Source organism: Gossypium arboreum, chromosome 3 (assembly GCF_025698485.1).
Source record: "Gossypium arboreum isolate Shixiya-1 chromosome 3, ASM2569848v2, whole genome shotgun sequence".
NCBI lineage: Eukaryota > Viridiplantae > Streptophyta > Magnoliopsida > Malvales > Malvaceae > Gossypium > Gossypium arboreum.
In genome coordinates, this window is record NC_069072.1 from 9,219,059 (window position 1) to 9,230,528 (window position 11,470).

General features: G+C 36.2%; 2 protein-coding genes across 7 annotated transcripts; one reads left to right on the forward strand and one right to left on the reverse strand.

Annotated features, from left to right (window-relative positions):
• The first annotated feature begins 1,049 nt into the window (after window positions 1-1,049).
• On the forward strand, window positions 1,050-4,099 carry LOC108486318 (zinc finger protein CONSTANS-LIKE 14-like). 5 transcript variants are annotated; one of them, XR_008279933.1, is made up of 6 exons: window positions 1,052-2,082; window positions 2,179-2,355; window positions 2,813-3,078; window positions 3,188-3,319; window positions 3,396-3,527; window positions 3,797-4,099. XR_008279933.1 is itself a non-coding variant. In XM_017790312.2 (5 exons), the coding sequence occupies exons 1-4, from the start codon at window positions 1,309-1,311 to the stop codon at window positions 3,288-3,290; spliced, it is 1,320 nt and encodes a 439-aa protein (XP_017645801.1). In that variant the 5' UTR covers window positions 1,052-1,308; the 3' UTR covers window positions 3,291-3,319; window positions 3,396-4,099. The 5 variants fall into 5 exon arrangements, 2 of the variants coding, with proteins under 2 accessions (XP_017645801.1, XP_052881461.1); XM_017790312.2 differs by having other exon boundaries at window positions 3,396-4,099; XR_001871463.2 differs by having other exon boundaries at window positions 1,053-2,082; window positions 3,188-3,527.
• A 587-nt stretch (window positions 4,100-4,686) lies between these two features.
• LOC108486317 (uncharacterized protein At2g33490) lies at window positions 4,687-11,176 on the reverse strand. 2 transcript variants are annotated; one of them, XM_017790310.2, is made up of 11 exons: window positions 10,512-11,176; window positions 10,149-10,221; window positions 9,374-9,439; window positions 8,871-8,932; window positions 8,676-8,744; window positions 8,285-8,313; window positions 7,981-8,188; window positions 7,629-7,898; window positions 7,319-7,372; window positions 5,691-6,649; window positions 4,687-4,963 (listed from the first exon to the last, which is right to left on the reverse strand). In XM_017790310.2, the coding sequence occupies exons 1-11, from the start codon at window positions 10,629-10,631 to the stop codon at window positions 4,957-4,959; spliced, it is 1,917 nt and encodes a 638-aa protein (XP_017645799.1). In that variant the 5' UTR covers window positions 10,632-11,176; the 3' UTR covers window positions 4,687-4,956. The 2 variants fall into 2 exon arrangements, with proteins under 2 accessions (XP_017645799.1, XP_017645798.1); XM_017790309.2 differs by having other exon boundaries at window positions 9,374-9,448; window positions 10,512-11,174.
• Between the last annotated feature and the right edge of the window lie 294 nt (window positions 11,177-11,470).

The following is an 11,470-nucleotide window of genomic DNA, read 5'->3' on the forward strand; positions in this document are numbered from 1 at the left end:
TTGCTTGGAGTGCATATTTGTATGTGATATGGAGACAAAGGAACAAGAGGTAGCTTGGAGTGCATATTTGTATGTGATATGGAGACAGATGAATAAGAGGTATTTTGGTGTATCTTTCTTAACTGAAGATGTTGTCTTGGTGCAGATTAAAGAGATTGTGCAGGCTCGCTTAGGAGAAAGATCAATCAATAGAACTAGTCCTGTTAATGCTTCACTTTGTGCTTCTTGAGGTATCATTGGTTAATTTGTTTGTATAGCTTAAAGTTACTATACAATATTTTTTTGTTCTTTTGTAGCAATTTAATTGTATTCTTGGATTAATAAATTTCAGCATTCATCTAAAAAAAACTCATTTACTCTCATTCTTTAACCTATTCCATGAAAAATCTAAGTAAAAATTAAAATTTAATAATTAAGCATTTAAGATGATAGAAAATTTTCTAATAATTAATTAAGAATCAAGCAACATATCATCCGAGTGAATGAATGATAAATTATGTAAATTTGACAAAAAAACATTATATAAAAATCTATATTTTAAATGTTAAGTAAAAATTAAAATAAGAAAATAAAAGTAAAATGTGTGTATTAAAAGGGTAAGAGGGAAAGTAGAAGTGAAATAAAATTAATTAAAACGAATTAAAGGGAGTAAGAGTCAGAATAGCATTAGTAAGCCAAGCCTTAAGCAAAATGCTTAACTAGCATCACCACCATCTTTACAACTAAAGTAATTACAAAGTACCCTCTTCCAATCTTTTGCTGCTTTTCTTTGATTTCTTTGCCCTTTATATACACATAATTATTTAATTCATAATAATTAACAGTAAGTAGTGACTAAATTATGAGAATATTTTAGTTTTGATTGTTTAATTAAAAAAAGTTATTATTAGACTATTAATAATTCGACAATCAGTATAACAAGTATTTATTGACAAATAAAAATATACACTTTAAATTTAAATTAATTTAATGCTTACTATCAAAATAAAAAATTATTTAAATTTTAATTTATAAATTCGTAAAATTTAATTTTGATTGGTGGAGGACATGCAGTGACTTACCTAATAATAATTGAAGACGGTACTGAGTCAGTCGCAGCAAAAACTGGAAGCAACTTCTTCTCCCATACGTTGTTGAGAGAGACATGTGCTGAATTGATTATTCCTCCCAAAAATAGGAATTAATTATTCATCTAAAAGTTCAGTTATTATTATGATGATGTCCCCTCCCTCCCTCTCGTATTTATCAGTTATCATCTGCAACTCTCTCTCACGCTACATTCCTTCATTATTTTACTAACCCAAAACTATGGTTACCCCAAACGAAACGGTGCCCTGCGACTTCTGCAATCACCGAATTGCCCTTCTCTACTGCCGAGCTGACTCCGCCAAGCTCTGTTTGTTGTGCGACCACCACGTCCATTCTGCCAACCTCCTCTCCCGCAAGCACCTTCGCTCTCAGATCTGCCATAACTGCAGCGCCCAACCGGTTTCCGTTCGGCGTGCTACTCATAATTTGATGCTTTGTCAAGACTGTGATTGGGACACCCACGGTACTTGCTCTGTCTCCGCCGCTCACGATCGCACCCCTGTCGAAGGTTTTTCTGGTTGTCCCTCCGCTCTGGATCTGGCTGCGGCTTTCGGCTTCCATCTCCATGACACCAAACCGTCGGATCAGAGCTGGAACAGCTGTCACCAACACTTGATGATGCCCATCGCCGAACCATGCTTCTACGGTATGAGCGTCCAAGACTTAATGGAACCTTACGACAGTTTATGCAACGGGAAGACGTTGAAGAAGCAGAATCACGGGAGTGGAGGAAAGTACAAGCAGGTTCTCTATAACCAGCTTGCGGAATTAATGAAACGAAATTGGATGGGCGACGTTGTCGACGACTATGACGATGGAGGAGGAGGAGGTGGGGAGAATGATCTAGTGCAGAACGCGGAACCAAACGCCAACTTCTTGGCTCAACAACAAGATATGCAGCCGCAAGAGCAAAGGCAAACGCCTGAGAGCAATCGCATTGTCGATGGAGGAGAGGTGTTGTGGAATGATAATCTAAATGGTCAAACTCCTCAGGTACTAGGAATATTCTTTTGAGTTTTTTTTTTTCTTAATCAGAGCAGAGTATAGCTTAAATGGTAACAAGGGCAAATCGATTATAAACTGTTACAGATATGGGATTTTAAGTTAGGCGAAGCCCAATTTGAAGAAGTTGGGAATGAGGGAAGTGATGGTGTTTTCATGATTAAGAATTTCAATCAACTTGTGAGAGAGACTTTGAGTGCAAAATTACTGGGAGATACGTGCCACTTTAACTACCATCCACAAGATTATATGGATTCAATCAATGTACGTCACTCAATCCTCACCATTTCACTCTCTTCTCTCTTCTTATAAATTTCATGCTTCAGATACTACTTTTTGTACTATGTAATATAATATATGGTGAAGAAAAGTGTAATAACTGTTGTAGTAGCAGCATGATTATATTTTAATCTGACAGGACGCACTGGTGGTTAGCATTAGACACTTTTTTTACTTGCCCGCGTATATGTTATATACCCACGTTTTTTAAATTGTTATCTAGCACATGTAGCTTGCTTTTTCTTTATTTCCCATGATTAAGGAAGAGCAGTTCCTAACAAGGGAAAGATTAATACTCTTTTCTTGTTTTAGGGTTTCAGATACTTAATAAACTCCAATTAATTGATTAAGTCTACTGTTTGATGGGCCTATCTGCACCATGCTGTGTTTAGTTTTATTCTGACACACGACTCAACAATCACTTTTGTATTTGAAAATGCAGATGAACTCAAGTAATCCAGGTACAAGTCAGGGGGCTGCCACATCCGAGAGCAACAACCTACCGATGGCAAGGCCGTCAACAAGTTCAGCTTTTGGAGGAACCCGTGGCTCCAGCAGTTGCAGTGATCTTGTGTTCATGGAACAAGCTTTCCTTGTGGGGAGCGACCAAGGAAGGCTAGCTGCAGCTAGCAAGGCTGATCTTGAGTTGCTGGCCCACAACAGAGGCAATGCCATGCAACGGTACAAAGAGAAGAAGAAAACACGAAGGTTGTTTTTTCTTTTTTTCGTTTGGTTCTTTTCATGTTATCATCTACCTAATAAATTGGTTTTATCAAAATGCCTTCTATTATTGAAATTGGAGGTGTGCCATGAACAGGTATGATAAACACATACGGTATGAATCGAGGAAGGCAAAAGCAGATAGTAGGACGCGAGTGAAAGGTCGATTTGTGAAGGCTACCGATTCTCCTGATGGTTAAAGATGTACTTGACTGTTGTATAATAATTCGTATGTTCCTTTACAGTAAATGTAATTTAGCATTTCAAGTTTCTGGTTCCCATCATATTCAAAGTTGTACCAACAGATAGGGTATTCTGAACCATGGTAAAGCGGAGGCCGGGACAGAGGATGTTCGGCTTGTGGCTCGTCTCGATGCGGTGAAGTCGTCTAAAGCATATTATGGGGCTCAAAATTCGATGTTGGCACCGAACTCAAGGTCATGACTTGGTTTACTTCTCTCCCCTTTTATCTTCGGATTCAAAGTAATAGAGTTGATTTAAGCAGTAAACGGTTCAAGCAACTTGTATATATGCTCAAGCATAAGCTAAGCTTCAAAAATTTTGTCTAACGCTTTGGTTTTTACTCAATAACAGAACAATGGTATTTGCTTTGCCAATATAGTTGCCTTCCAAATTTTGCTCTTGTTTCATGGAATAAGGTTTGCATATCAAGTTTTTCTCTGGCTTTGCTTTCAATATTTTGCAGATTTGAACATGAACATGCGAAGACCTAAATATCCGATGGCACCGTGAAAAACCGAAATAAGCGAGAGGCAGGCGAAAGGAATTTAAAGATGACTTGGGATTTGGGGCTTCAGTTAAGCTTTTGTCTAAAGGAGCCTTCAGGTAATAGATAGGGTACAAGATCTGTATGCGAGTAGAGTAGAGGTTATGTCTTGAATTCATCTCCAAGTTCTATAGAAGATTTGATTGCTAAGTGGCAAAACCTGTCACTGAGACTGTGCAGCAACTTTTACTTTTTAAGGGTTTTAGGTATGGATTTTAAGAATCATATCTTCAAAGCCAACCAGATTTGTCCGTAGTTAATCATTAACCAAAAGACAAGAAACACAGTTTTCCACCTTCCACTCAAAGTTTTCAAGTTGGCAGAAAAAATACAGCACACGTCTGTGAAAGACCGTTCCTGTTTTTCCCATTGCATTATAAATGATTGTCCATTTAGGTAAAATCCCCATTGACAAAACTTACCTTTGTTAATTTGATACACCATAAAACCCGTCTCAACCATATTCATAATGCATGAGCAGCACATTAAACTTATTTTAGATTACAGGAAATGCTGACCCTATCTTTCGTGGTTGGGTTATGGATTTGGAGGGTCCAGGCCTAGACACAGGAATGTGACTCATACTCTATGGAACTCAGACTCGGCCATGAGCCCTAGATATTAGCATGTTCACTTTCTCAAAAGTTACAACTCAATACCCATGTTTGTAATACCCATGTTTGTTGCATTCTTCAAACATGGGTATTTCAAGAACAATAAAACTTCCAAGTAATGTACTCATATACTTACGAAAAAACGAAACCATAAGACAAAAAAATCTGCCTATACTGCCAAATATTACTAGGTAATTTGCATAGGGTAAAAGAATTGAATTGTCTACTAATACCTTGGCTAAAATACAAAATTCCTCAAAAACGATGGAACGCATGGCAAGTATTTGACTGATTCATGCCAAGGTTCATCAAAATATAGACAAGTGGCTAAAGATGTAACAATGATATAGAAAGAAAAAACAAACAGTAATATACGCACATATCTGCACCAGTATGTCACGATAAAGACGATCGTAGCCCCCATGGGTTAGGAATGAAATCAGTACTAGAATTAGATATAAACAATCAGTTCCTGCATCAATCACAGGCCAACAGTCAGAAATAGAGAAAAAAGAAAATAAATAGAAGGTTCACCAGAATGTATGATATACAATTGTTCATGCTATTGAACCATAGACCATGCATGCCAGGGATAATACCAAAGAAGACCATCAAAAGTCTCTAAAGCTGCTGCTAGTTAAAAAAAAATTACTGGAAACAACAAAATAAAGATGTCTGCATGACATGAAAATTCCAAAACTCCTTCTAAACATCAAAGATCTATGCATCTCAATAAACTTGGAAAATTCAACATCAGTGCAGATGAGGGCTGGACAGGCAAGACACCAAAGTTCATTGCGAATTTACAGAATTTAAAGCATATATTCGACTTCTAAATATACACTACAGAAATATGTTATTAGCTGCATAGGTGTCATGAACAAACTATCAGACCGACCCACTCCCAGCACAGTAGAATATTGGGATGCACTCTCTTTATTCACAATTTTCATAGTGAAAAAATGGCTCAAGTTTTAATATTTTGAGGCATATTCAGTTTTAACTTTTTATCTAGTATTTGAAAAGTTATAAAAAGTATATATTGAGAATGAAAATTGCTCAAGGATAGATGAACTGGTAAAGTCATCTCATCAATTGTTTCCCTGGATAGTACCAATCCACTCACTGGAACTTCAATCATTTCTGTACAAGTTCTTCTAAATGGATAAAAGGAAACAAAAGGATTGTGTTTTGATTACCTATTAACAGACTTCGAACTAGTTGATGATGGCTGGATTTGAGCTAAAGATATTGGTGTCAAAGGAGGTGAGGCAACATCTTGAGACATCCCTGAAACGATAGCAGTTTCCAGAGGCTTGAACACAGGTAATGACATCACTCTACGGTCTCTTGAGGGTATGGAGAAACTGCGAGTCACAACATCTGGAGGTTGTGGCAGTGGAGAGGCAGCTCTCGACACTGCTGATTTATTTGTAGCAGAGAGCACTTGCCCTCTAGGCATCAAGGGGCCTGAATAACCAACCAAACCTAAAGGACTTGAAGACTTGGAGGCTGAAGTGGCTGGGGGTCTAGGAAGTTCATGAAGCTCACTAATTTTAGGAGAGGAAACAAATGGAGGGGAAGCATTTGGTGATACTTTTGGAGATGCTGCTTGCAGTTGAGACATTGGATTTCTCAAAATTGGCCCAGAGAACAATTGGGGATGTTCAACCGAAACTGGTTTGCTAGGCCACTGTTTACTTGTCAATGGACCAGAAAAGGCTTGTCTTTTAATTTTCTTGGAATCAGAAGCAGCAGCTGGACTAACTCGTGAAAGTAAAACCTTATCAGCCAAAGGAGGGGGTAGTTGAGTTGATGAAGCAGGCTTATTGCTCTCTCTCAGTACTGCCTGAGCATTTATAACAGCAGATCCAGAAATTTTTTCATCTCTCAAAAGCCTCTGATATTTATGAAGTTCAAGTGGAGATGAATGCCAAATTGTCTCGTAAGATTGAGGAGCAGGTTTACCCAATCCAATAGAACCTTTTGTAGCAACTGGTGTAGGTAATACATATGAGCTGGATTTTCGTGACGGTAATGGTTGAATTTTCTCAGAAGACTCAGATTTATTCTCAGCAAAAAGTGGGGCTGATTGGCTGCTATTCCTTATTTCCCCTCTAAATGAAAAAGAATGACGATTGCTTCTTTCTAGATTTTCCTGTAACAAAAGGAGCAGTAAATATACTAGCAATAAAGTACATGTCAGCTGCAAATGGGGGGAACAAGATAAAATGCAAATGAGGTTATAATGTTGCTTATGTGGAAGCATGTCATAAATTTTCAGCTAAAGTCCAGTGAAAACTGATATGTAATAGGATGAATGGTTTTGTTAAGTGGTATTATCCTACATCTTTTGGTCTTATATTAAAGTTGGGCCTCTCCGTCTAGCCAATTGATTTTAGGTTGGATGCTTTAACATAAAGCCCAAGTTCTATTATGTTGTTCTTCCTGCCTACCCAAGTGAGGTTGCCCACCTATGGAGGCTCTACGTTGAGGGGATTCTTAAGTGGAGTTATCTCACATGAGTTGAGTATTGGGTTTATTGTGGTGTTGTATTAAAGTTGGAACTCTCTATCTACAGCCAATTAGTTGTAGGCAGGATGCTTAACAAAAAGATTTGATGGTAAAATCCTAAAGATGGAAGGGGCAAGAAAAAAAAACATCACATAGCTTAAAAACCAATATCATTTTCCAACACAGATCAAAGACCTATAATATGGAATGCAATAAATGGAATCAATAATTATCGGGAGGGGGTTACTTGATTGCTCTGTATGCACATTTACATAATCAAATTTGCAATATGTAGGTAACATGACTTTTTTACCTTCGAAGCCTCCAAGATTGCAACTTGGGGAAATGTAAGGCCTACTTGATCCAACTGCAAAATCACAAGAAAAATTATTGCCCAAACAGAACTCACATGGAATCAGTTCTACAATTAATTCATTTAGAGGCACAAATAGAATTAAATCATATTTTCTTGTTCCTGTGTGAGGTCCATAGAGAAGTCTTTATAACAATCAGGAGAATGGAATCCATTCTACACACAAAACACAAAAGAAAAATAACAATTGCACTTCAGCAGGGAAGTTGGTTAGCTTTTCTTATCCACAAATAACATGTTAAATAATCACCTCCATTGAGTGCCGTGAAGTAGGAACCATGTTCTGATCTTGATCATCTAATCCATAGTCAAAGCTCAGCTCACCATCATCCTTGTCATCATAATCATCACTATAGTAATCGTCATCATCGTTTTCATAATTTTCATTATCATCACCATTGTCCCTATCATCATCTTCAAGTCCACTGAAGCGATAATCAATGTGCTGCTGTTCAGTGACCTTCTGCACGTGTGGCTCTATTTCTTCAAGAGACTTAAGAGCCTTCCTAAAAAAGTTCAGCTGCTTTCAAGCAAAAGGAAATAGATCAATAATCAACAATAGAAAGAATTAGAAAGTTCAACAAAGCAGGAGGAAAAGAAACCTGAGCAGCATGGTGTCGTGCTGCTTGTGTAAGAAGGCTTCTTGATTGTCCTTGCTTTAGAGACTTCAATCGGAAAACAAATAAAGTCGCCTCATCATCATATTCATCATGTGCTACTTGTAATTGCTGCATGGAAAAGTTATCCCCTTTCCGACCTTTTGACCTTCCTTTTTCTTTGTATCTCATTGCCATGTGCTCGTACACATTTCTGTAGGAGACAGACCAAAGATCAGAAGCTATTATCTTTGGAAGATGAACTTTGTGCATGTCTATTTGTTAAAAAAACAAATAAATAAACTTGGACCTTTTTTCTTCACATTGCCTCTTCATCTCCTGCATCAACAGACGGGGGAATTCAATATTATATCATTTAAAAATGCAACAGGCTCTATAGTACATAATGCAATTTTTTTTTGTAACTAAAACAATGTGATTCACCAATAAAAATTTAAGCTTTTGTTGATAATATTCATATAATACCTAAGAAAACGATGATACATGTACATGTCCAAAAAATAGAAAATAAACGACATTTAAAACAAATACTATTATGATCAAATAATTGACCACTACGTTGACAAGAGTCAAAAGCCAAACCAGAAGTGACAGAGCTTCAGATGATTAAAATAGCAAAATTTGCAGCAAAAGACCAAAACAAATGTGCCAATAATTCGATGAATTCCTTAAGAACAAACCTCAACTGTTCGAAGTTCATTAAGAAGAGACTCTGATGGGATTGTGATTGTCTGCGATATATGAGACCGCTGAAGGATGCAAAATAAATATCCAGTAGCAGAGGAAAGAAGTAAGATGTAAGATTTAATTAGAAATTTCAGATCATAACTTAAAAAAAAAATGAAAACAGAAGAAGAAAAGAAAAGAGGACTCACATAGCTGTCAAGAAGTTTCTGGAGTTTGAACTGTACTTTTCCTAGCATTAGTAATACTTTACCTGCCCAGGAACAAATGCAGCATATTTTCAGCCATCCATTTCTGAAATTGTTTGCGGCTATATATAACAGACCATGTATTCTGTTCAAGAAGAAATATAATGCATACTATCTGGATGTGCCAAAGTGGGTAAAATAGGTCCTATGCTATCAGATTTAGAGAAGGAAAAAAATCATCTTCCTAAAACATGAGAGATTGAAGGTAACAACCGAAAAGATGCATTCCAAATTCGGATATGCTATATGTGAATAAGCTAAGACTTGTACTGTATTCAACTAAAACACAAGAAGAACTTCAAAACTGGTAGTTTATGGAGGAAAAACTAATTCACTGGCAAGTTAATGAGTTCAATTGTAAAGTCTTACACTGAATGTCATCTGTTATTTGTTCATATTAATTGGCAATATTGAGATCAAAGGTATGACAAAACATATTTACTTACCACTTTCTTCATCATCATTTAATGCAGTTTTTGCAAGAAGACAAGTACCCATTTCCCGCAATGAGTCTGAGAATTCTGACAATAGCAGGACCACATGAGAGATCTAAATATTGGCATTGCAGAGTATATAATAATGTCACTCCAAGGCTTGAACTTGAAAAGAAAACTTGATTCAACAATGGCATTTGCATCATGCAGAAACAAGCATTTCAGAACTTTACATGATAATAATGCTAGATGAACTCAAATGTATTCATTACCATGAAAAGAACGAAACATGTCATTGTAAAAGAGCTTGAAATAATTTAAATATATATATATAAGGAGAGCAAGAAACCCTCTAAATGCATAACATGAATGATGAAGAACCAGAACATGCTTCAGGTTGTCTTTGGTAATTTGGATTTCAAAAAATGGACTTGAATTAAAAAATAATGTAAATTGTGTAATAATGGCATGTAAGTGTAGCACGCATGGTTGTTTCCTAAATTCTCAGATTTGTTGGTGCCTTAGTAATGAACTTGAAATACCTATAAATATTTAAGAATTCGCAATTCATGTTTATATGCTTTAAAATAAGAACCATGTCGAATCTTAACTAATTTATATATAATATGTCACATTCTCACAATTCACATAGCAAATGAAATCCACACCCAAATTTTCAAATCCATGTTTCTAAACATAGCACAAACTTCAATCAGAAAAAAAAAAGGTAATTTCAATGAAAAAGAAATAAAATTTGAAAAACGCTAGAAAAATGTCAATGAGATACCGTAAGCACAATTCGTAGTTGCAGCAGCTGCATAAAGTAAGCCTTCGTAGCAATCTCTCATATCCTGCATATCCTGCAAATCATACAAGTCCATAGATAACCACTTATATAATCAGTATACTTCAATTATTTTCAGCGGAAAGAGAAAAAAGAGAGAGAGAATAGATAGTGATACTGTATTAATCATTCCTAAAAAGAAAGAAAAAGAAATTCCTCTGAATTAATAAAAGGATCTCCTCAGTCCTCCCTAATCAGAGAGAAAACCCTAACTGAAAATTTGAAGAATGAAATCTAGGAAAGGAAGTGGAACTAGAAACCGCAGTGACCATGGAAATAGTAAGAAGCAAAGAAGGGAAGAGAGACCTGAGAAGCTTGAGCGAGCTCGTCAAGTTGAGGCAAAGCTAGAACATCTGGCCGCTGCTTGGCTTCCCCACCGTGCTTGTGATGTGCCAATCCTCGCAATCTTCTTAAAGAGGTCTTCATTTTTCTTCAGCCTCGAAAATAGATAGATTCAGTTTCCAATTCCAAAACAAAACTCCCCTCCTCCTCCTCCTCCTCCTCTCTGTTTTTGTTTGTCTGAGTATATTATTTCTTGTTTTAAACTTGGCATTGAGGAATGAACAATTAAAAATCAAGTGACCAACATATGTTGTAGCCAGGAATTTGCTCTTTCTTTGACTTCTTCGTTACAACACGACCCTACCGTTTTTTTACGATTCTTTAATTATTATTATTTTTTAATTCAGATGATCAAATGGGGCATCTTAGAATCATAATAAAACCATGTAGGAGGCCAAAAGTCAATACCCCTTTTTTTTAATGAATAATAACGAGTGCGATTACGATAGAATTGACATAATAAGACACAATAATTCTTTCTTTCTTTCTTTTTTACAGAGCAAAAAAGCTTAGATTTGCTTTCATTCCATTGCTACGTATACCATTTCTTTCCTTGCATATATTAATCTTCTTCTCATACCTTTTCTATTACTAAGTTAAAATTAGGTGTCAAAATGTATAATTTAGAACAGAATTCGTTAATAATGTCAAGGAAAGTGTTTTGAATCATTTTGATGTCAAAATCTGGACTAACAAGCAAAGTTTGTCATTCTGATGTCAGTTAATTGTACTAACACCGGTATTGGGATTTGGGAATCAAACAAGGATAGTTGATGATCCACTCTTAATTTGTGACCAATAACTGTTTTTCTCGATTGCTTTCAATGTGTATTTGTTTCCCAATAAAGAAAAACAGTGTCGAATTTTCAAAGTCTATTCAAATCCCGTTTGATTATTAATTTAGAAACTTAAAAACACGACGA

Excerpts from the sequence above, each read along its gene's own strand:
- LOC108486318 (XM_017790312.2), top strand. The coding sequence starts at position 1,309 with ATGGTTACCCCAAACGAAACGGTGCCCTGCGACTTCTGCAATCACCGA. Across the intron at positions 2,083-2,178 it reads TAAATGGTCAAACTCCTCAG|ATATGGGATTTTAAGTTAGG; the intron begins GTACTAGGAATA and ends AAACTGTTACAG. Across the intron at positions 3,079-3,187 it reads GAGAAGAAGAAAACACGAAG|GTATGATAAACACATACGGT; the intron begins GTTGTTTTTTCT and ends TGCCATGAACAG.
- LOC108486317 (XM_017790309.2), bottom strand. The coding sequence starts at position 10,631 with ATGAAGACCTCTTTAAGAAGATTGCGAGGATTGGCACATCACAAGCAC. Across the intron at positions 8,933-9,373 it reads AAATGATGATGAAGAAAGTG|GTAAAGTATTACTAATGCTA; the intron begins GTAAGTAAATAT and ends GTTCCTGGGCAG. Across the intron at positions 8,314-8,675 it reads ATGAACTTCGAACAGTTGAG|GAGATGAAGAGGCAATGTGA; the intron begins GTTTGTTCTTAA and ends CTGTTGATGCAG.